This window comes from Haplochromis burtoni, unplaced genomic scaffold, assembly GCF_018398535.1.
Source record: "Haplochromis burtoni strain Fernald_Lab_line unplaced genomic scaffold, NCSU_Asbu1 Contig_11, whole genome shotgun sequence".
NCBI lineage: Eukaryota > Metazoa > Chordata > Actinopteri > Cichliformes > Cichlidae > Haplochromis > Haplochromis burtoni.
This window is the reverse complement of record NW_024582372.1, coordinates 1,130,075-1,137,903: the sequence shown is the minus strand read 5'-3', so window position 1 is coordinate 1,137,903 and position 7,829 is coordinate 1,130,075. Positions and strand designations below refer to the sequence as shown.

The 7,829-nt window shown below is 41.2% G+C and overlaps 1 protein-coding gene across 1 annotated transcript in view; it reads left to right on the top strand.

The window, feature by feature from the left end:
• The window catches only part of LOC102299428 (chromodomain Y like 2), a 44,274-nt gene extending 36,463 nt beyond the window's left edge, over positions 1–7,811 (top strand). The window contains exons 4-7 of the mRNA XM_005915160.2: positions 5,499–5,671; positions 5,767–5,977; positions 6,065–6,208; positions 6,304–7,811. Coding sequence (XP_005915222.1) covers positions 5,499–5,671; positions 5,767–5,977; positions 6,065–6,208; positions 6,304–6,462 — 687 coding nt within the window. The 3' untranslated portion in view covers positions 6,463–7,811. The remainder of the gene's footprint in view (positions 1–5,498; positions 5,672–5,766; positions 5,978–6,064; positions 6,209–6,303) is intronic.
• The last annotated feature ends 18 nt before the right edge of the window (positions 7,812–7,829 follow it).

Sequence of the window (7,829 nt, the reverse complement as noted above, 5' to 3'; positions counted from 1 at the left end):
CCCCCCAAATTAAGTTCCTCAAAAGCCTAAGGGATGAGGGGAGTAACAACAGGGGAAAAGAAACTGAGAAAAGAAAAAGAGTAGCCCATGAAAATGTGGTTTTCATTTAAAAGAATAGAGCTGAAAGAGAGAGCTACACCGCTATACCCACCAAACAAACGACAACCACAAACTAAAATACACTGAAAAGAGATTGTTAACAAACAAGTTAATAGAAAAAAAATTGCTTTCGACAGACATTAGGTACTCAGTAAAAGCTCCAAAGAACCACTAATCTGACAGTCAAATCTCCGGCCAAAGACACTACTACAACTCACCATTCTCAGGGCTGGCCCACACACTGAGACCAAACCGCTTAACACCAGCGTTTATAGTGTTGAGTGGCTAATTGCTGAGTTCCTCCAAGGGAAATGGATGACAGCTGAGTTCAGGGAGAAACAGGACACATCCACATGCACGCAAACCCCAATATGTACTAATATACCCACTGACATTAAAAAAAAAAAAAAAAAATCAGGGTTATTAACGTGGGCAACACAGATGTGTAATTAGCAGTGCTGCCATACAGGAAGAAGGTCCTGGGTTCAAATCCAGATTCGGGTCTTTCTGTCTTGTATTAGCATGTCCAAAAACATGTGTGGGTTAGGTTAACTGGCCATTCTAAATTAGCCATAGTATGAATGAACAGAATAGTGACTAGTGTCCAGGTTGTGACCGTTTCTTGCTCCATGACAGCTGCAGTGGCCTCCAGCTCCTCCTACCATACCTGACCCTGATCTGTATCTGCATCTCTGTTTTGTATTAATAACACGTTAGTACGCTAAAAACATTCAGCTGTTCTTCTTTTGTGCATCATTTGCACAGTTGTGGATAAACACTTTTTCTCTACCTCCTGTCATTTATATTTTGAGAGTAATTCATTCTGGTCTGTAACCATACAGAAAAACATTTATTTATTTTAAATTTCATCTGTGTAAAATTGAACCTCGTTAATAAATGAATGAGGTTCAATCTGTCAATGTTAACAGGTCTTTTTTTAGAGGTCTATTAAAATATTATGGCATTAGCCACAAATTACATGCAAGCCAAAATCATCTGCCTTCGGCTCATAACTCTAGCAAACAGGATTTTCATCTTCTCAGATTGTAGGATGTGTCTCACATCTTCCACAGAGGGTGGTTCTGGCTTTGATACAGCATCATAAGCACGGCAGTCTGTACTTCACAAGCACCGAAGTGGCCTAAACTATGTGTGCACATGTGTGTGTACTTTCATCTGTGACACTAAGCTCGTAAGCTGTGGGCTCATCAAACAGCTCAGATAGCTCCTTATATGTCTCTCAGTCTTTGAAGCCACAGGAACAAGAGAGTCTACGGATGTGCTTACTGAGAAAATCTTGAAAAATATCCCAGTTCCTTTTTCTTCTAAACACTCAGTGCTGGCTGTAAGTGAGAAAGTCCCCCTATCTATTAACTGGTACACTTTCTATCACCTTTCTGGCCTAAAGTATTGTAGCTTTCTATTATAATCCCATGGTTTTTCAACCAACTGGGTTTTTTTCCCCATTTCATCAATAAATGAAAGAGAAGTAAGAAATTAAAAAGTGAGAAATATCCTTAACATTTTCTTTGAAAAGGCTAGTTCACAAAAAAGCAAATTTCTGTTCTGATACATTTAAAATATTCTTAGAGAAAAAAGTGCTGATGCTGATCAGTTTTCTATGTTATTTGCCCTTTTTTAGTTTTATTATACATTAACATATAACAAGCTGTTCAAGAAACATGTAGCAGCCGAACAACTTTTTTGGACCTCCTCAACAGTTCTTTAAATATTGAAGAACACCTTCTCAAATTAAAACCAAGACTCAGCACTTTAACACAACATTTTCTTCTAAACTAAATGTCCTGAAGATTAAAGCACAGAGCATCTCATTAATTGTCTCAATGATAAACATGCCTAAATGCAGACTGCAGCAGATTTGTCTACTAACGTCTTCAAGTTCTCCGACTCCTCATGAATGTCACTTTGATCGCCCTCTTCTTTCTCTGTTTGATCGAGTGGAACTAGCATCTGTTCATTTCTCCCTCATGTATCTGAGCAAGTGTTTCATTCACCTCCTAAAATAATGACATTTGTAATTTCTCACTTTCTGTCATGCTCGTTTACACACACACACACACACACACACACACACACACACACACACACACACACACAAATGGTTTCCATCATTGTAGAGGATATTACATTGACTTGCATTAATTTCCTGGAGACTTATCCTTGCCTTAATCAAAACGTGCTTGCCTAACCCTTACATTCACTATTAAATTTCATTATGAGAACATGCTTTTTGTGCCCAACCACGTCACTGTGTAAACGGACTTGTGTCCCCACAACATGAGTAATTCAAATACGGAGACAACACAGCACACACGGTTAAAACTGGGGTCAGATTATGTGCTTGGTGAGACATAGAGAATTAAGTTCACTTTTGAGGTTGAATGGTTAATATGGGTCAGGAGTGATAATCTGATTAAAATGCAACAACACAGTGTGCAGACTGACTGCAGACAGTGACATGGTGGTGTGGGTGTGGGGCTGGGGTTTGTCGGGTTGACTGTCTGACAATGTCGGCAAACTCTCTTGTTTATCAGATGAGACAAAGGCCAAACTCTTAATACTGAATTTTGCATATATTGTTTTAACTGGCAGCATGAAACGTGTCTCTTTACAGACTACTAAAATGTACTGGGCCCAGTTGTTGACATACCATACTGCAAGGAGGTTATATTCAAGTAAAGTCTGACCAATGTTTTCTTAAAATACTCTTTTTAACAAAAAAAAACCAAAAAAAAATTCTTAATATAACATTTAGAAGTTTACACACACAGCTTTTCTTCCTTTGTAACGCATGCAGCCATAAGGAGTGGGAATTGTTAACATACAGTTAAACCAGTTGTTGCTGATGGGCAGGGTGTCAAGGAAACAAGCTGCATAGTGCTAGTTGTCACATTAACATCTTACCCACAACAACCCCTGCTCACAGAGTAACATCAAGTAACTAGAAACCATTTCACCGCTAAGCTGACCTTCTACACAGAAACTAAGCTTATTGGAGCAAAAGTCTAAAAGCTTGTTTTGATTTATTTTTTGCCCTTTAAATTTAAGTAGAGAATGTAAATTTTATAGTATTTATGCAATATATATACAGTTTATATATATATATATATATAATCTGAGCCTTCATCAGGAACTCAATGGGGATGTGGCGTACAACACTAGAGGCCAACTCCAAGCCCATAGCACAAGTCACCATCAAGTGCGGGATCTACCAAGGAGATGCTCTGTCCCCACTGCTGTTCTGCATAGGCCTGAACCCCCTCAGTGAGATCATTAACAAGACTGGCTACGGATACCGACTACGGAACGGAGCAGTTGTCAGCCACCTCCTGTACATGGATGACATCAAGCTGTATGCCAAGAGTGAACGAGACATCGATTCACTGATCCACACCTACCAGGCTATACAGCAATGACATTGGAATGTCGTTCGGACTGGAGAAGTGTAGTCGGATGGTAACAAAGAGAGGGAAGGTAGTCAGAACTGAGGGGATTGAACTACCAGAAGGCAACATTGCAGACATAGAGGACAGTTACAAGTACCTGGGGATCCCGCAGGCAAATGGGAACCATGAAGAGGCCGCTAGAAAAGCTGCAACCACCAAGTACCTGCAGAGGGTCAGGCAAGTCCTGAGGAGTCAGCTGAATGGTAAGAACAAGATCCGGGCCATCAACACGTACGCCCTGCCCGTGATCAGGTACCCTGCTGGGGTAATAGGCTGGCCAAAGGAGGAGATAGAAGCCACTGACATAAAGACAAGAAAGCTCCTTACCATGCATGGAGGGTTTCACCCCAAGTCCAGCACCCTGAGGCTGTACGCTAAGCGGAAGGAAGGGGGCGGGGACTGGTGAGTGTCAGCACCACAGTCCAGGATGAGACAACGAACATCCAAGAATACATTGGGAAGATGGCCCCAACTGACCGAGTGCTCAGTGAATACCTCAGGCAGCAGAAACCCAAGAAAGAGGAGGGAGACGAGGAACCATCATGGAAGGACAGGCCCCTGCACGGTATGTACCACCGGCAGATAGAGGAGGTGGCTGATATCCAGAAATCCTACCAGTGGCTGGACAAAGCTGGACTGAAAGACAGCACAGAGGCACTAATCATGGCAGCACAAGAACAAGCTCTGAGCACAAGATCCATAGAGGCTGGGGTCTATCACACCAGGCAAGACCCCAGGTGCAGGCTGTGTAAAGATGCCCCAGAGACAATCCAGCACATAACAGCAGGGTGCAAGATGCTAGCAGGCAAGGCATACATGGAACGCCACAACCAAGTGGCCGGCATAGTGTACAGGAACATCTGTGCCGAGTATAACCTGGAAGTCCCGAGGTCAAAATGGGAGATGCCCCCAAGGGTGGTGGAGAATGACCGAGCTAAGATCCTGTGGGACTTCCAGATACAGACGGACAAAATGGTGGTGGCTAACCAACCGGACATAGTGGTGGTAGACAAACAGAAGAAGACGGCCGTAGTGATCGATGTAGCGGTTCCGAATGACAGCAACATCAGGAAGAAGGAACACGAGAAGCTGGAGAAATACCAAGGGCTCAGAGAAGAGCTCGAGAGGATGTGGAGGGTGAAGGTAACGGTGGTCCCCGTGGTAATCGGAGCACTAGGTGCGGTGACTCCCAAGCTAGGCGAGTGGCTCCAGCAGATCCCGGGAAAACATCGGAGATCTCTGTCCAGAAGAGCGCAGTCCTGGGAACAGCTAAGATACTGCGCAGGACCCTCAAGCTCCCAGGCCTCTGGTAGAGGACCCGAGCTTGAAGGATAAACCGCCCGCAGGGGCGTGCTGGGTGTTGGGGGGAAAAATAAATAAAAATAAATATATGGGGTGCAACGATACACAACAATATATTATATAAGCTTAGATGGTAGTTATGCTATGTTCGCTCACTAGCTCCACTGGTATATATTTATCATATATAATATTATATATTATCACATATATAATATACAACTTAACATACCTCATTATATACTATATATATATACTCGCACTACACTCATTATATATATATACACTACGATACCAATATATATGTATATATCTCTAGCCAGTAAAACAATGTTTAAACTGAATATCTCAAGCTTGTTCCTTCAAAGTGAAATTTTGTTAGATGCTGTGATGTGCTACACAGTTTTCAGTCTCTGTTAACTGCAAGGATGCAGAAGGAAGTCTTGTAGTCCCAGTGCTGGTCTTTTTTTCTTTTCTCTGCTCTGGGCATTGCAATAAAAAATAATGATGTACCTAGTGGATCTTCAGTTTTACTCTGAGGATTCAGAACCTATATTTAAGCTTTTTCCTTCCCAACCAGTCCTCTTTTGTTGGTTAAGAATGTAATACACATTTGTTCTTCTTTCTCTTCAGATCATGAAAGAAGTTTGTCGAGCTTTGGGTAATGCCGCTGCGGATGACAGTAAATTACTACTGCTCAGTTCAGTGGGGACTGTTTTCTGCAGTGGCCTGGAGCCATCGTATCTGATAGGGCGTCTGTCCACTGACCGCAGAAAAGAGAGCAGCCGCATCGCAGATGCTGTACGGTAAGAAGAAATCACTCCACTACAGGCAGCAACTCTTTTGTGTGTTACCATTAGTCTTGATAGAGTCACTGCTGATCATTCTGTGACCCCTGTAGGGACTTTGTGTTGGCATTCATCCACTTCAAGAAACCCATTGTGGTGGCAATAAACGGCCCTGCTCTGGGCTTGGGAGCATCCATCCTGCCACTGTGCGATGTGGTGTGGGCCAGTGAAAGGGCCTGGTTCCAAACTCCATGTGCAGCCCTGCACCTCACTCCTTCTGGATGCTCCTCTTACACCTTCCCTCAAATACTGGGCGTTGCTCTTGTGGGTCCCATCAAAATCTATTTTTTAGCAAAATTCCACGTAATGTTATGTGGTTCCACCGATAGCATTTTTTCTCCTTCATTCCAGGCCAATGAGATGCTCTTCTGTGGAAGAAAACTCACAGCACAAGAAGCATGCAGTCGAGGGCTCGTGTCGCAGGTCTTCTGGCCAACCACATTCAACCAAGAGGTGATGCTGCGTGTGAAGGAAATGGCATCTTGTAGCGCAGTGGTAAGTCTTGTTGATCTACACAATGCAGAAGGCAAAGGTGTCTCTTAAGGATGGAGATGAAATAGCTCTTTCCCCTTTTTCTGTGTGTTTTAAAGGTCTTAGAAGAGTCTAAATGCCTGGTGAGGAGTATCCTCATGTCCGTCCTGGAGGAAGTGAATGAGAAGGAATGTCAGATGTTGAAGCAGCTATGGTGCTCAACTAAAGGACTAGAGGCACTCTTCAGTTACCTGCAGAACAAGACAAGTGAAAAGTAACCATCCCACCACAGAAATTATAGATGATCAGTGTGGGTATGAAGCTACCTAAAAAAACAAAAAAGGGGGATCAGGTTGGCACTGCTGTGGTGTCAAACTCATTATGGGCCTTTATTTCCATCTATCAGCAGGAGAATTCTTTCTGATTTCTTTCTGTGTATATCTGTTAAAAATTAAATTCAGTCATGATCACTTTCCTAAAAGAGGTTTTTGTTTTGTCCCTAAGTTTTCCCAGATTTCCACGCTCTGTGTTAATGAGGCAAAGGGCCAAATATGCATTGCGTAAGCGCAGGGAGGTACAGAGTGCATCTGTACATATGTGAGACTTATTCAACAAGATGGATGAAATAATAAATGTATTTCTGACTGCACATGACAAAGTGATGATAATATATAGAAGAATAATATATATTTATTACAAGCGTGTAAAAGAGTTGCTTTGTGTACATAGGATGCATTTTTCCAGGATTTTCTTTTAGTTTCTTACTGTTTTGAATTGAAGTGTAAACCAAAGTTTGCATGAGGACACAGTTGCTTGCTCCTTATCATGCACATTCTCTCCTATTTGTATTGACTGTGTGTAGTCATGAAGTAGTGTGGAATTCTTTTTCCTCATAATTATATTTTCTTACATAAACATCTTTATTAAAAAGAGCATTTCTGTTTGCTTACATTATTAAAATAACCTGGTAAATGAAATTAAATTCTTCCATTTAAATAAAAAGTATTTCAGGTGGGGGTTTTTTTGTTTTGTTTTTTAAATAAAGCTATTTAGTCGTTTCCCTCTTTAACATTATAGGCAAGAATACTGTCTTTAATTTTTACAAATAATCACACGAAGGCCAGGATTTCTCTTCTCTTGCTGGAATAATGCACCGATTATTTTTACTAATCTGTGAATGCTAGCACTAAATAGAAATGCTGAAAGTAACTGACTGCAATTCTCACAGGGGAAAATTGGTGATGAATCCGATCAAACTGTGCGCTACATATAGGAGCCTTTATTGAGTAATTGTCATTATATAAAATGTATGAACATTCTTTTAAAAAAACAACAACAAAAAACCCCAGATGATGTGTTTTTTTTCCTTAGCTGTGCGTTTTTAGAGCACAGAAGAGATGAAAATATCTGGATTCTCAAGCATCTTCAGCTGTCGTTGAACAATAATGTCGAAATTGAACATTTTTGTTGCTGGAATCCACTTCCTGTCCTAACCTGCATGTGATCATTCAAAGTTTCAAGAAGTTTTATATTCTGTATGATATTTAGGGATCTATTTTGTTTTACCAAAATGTAAATGTGTCTAGCTCTGTGTACATTTTTATAAAAGGTGTCCATTTTGCAGTTAAATATGATAATATATATA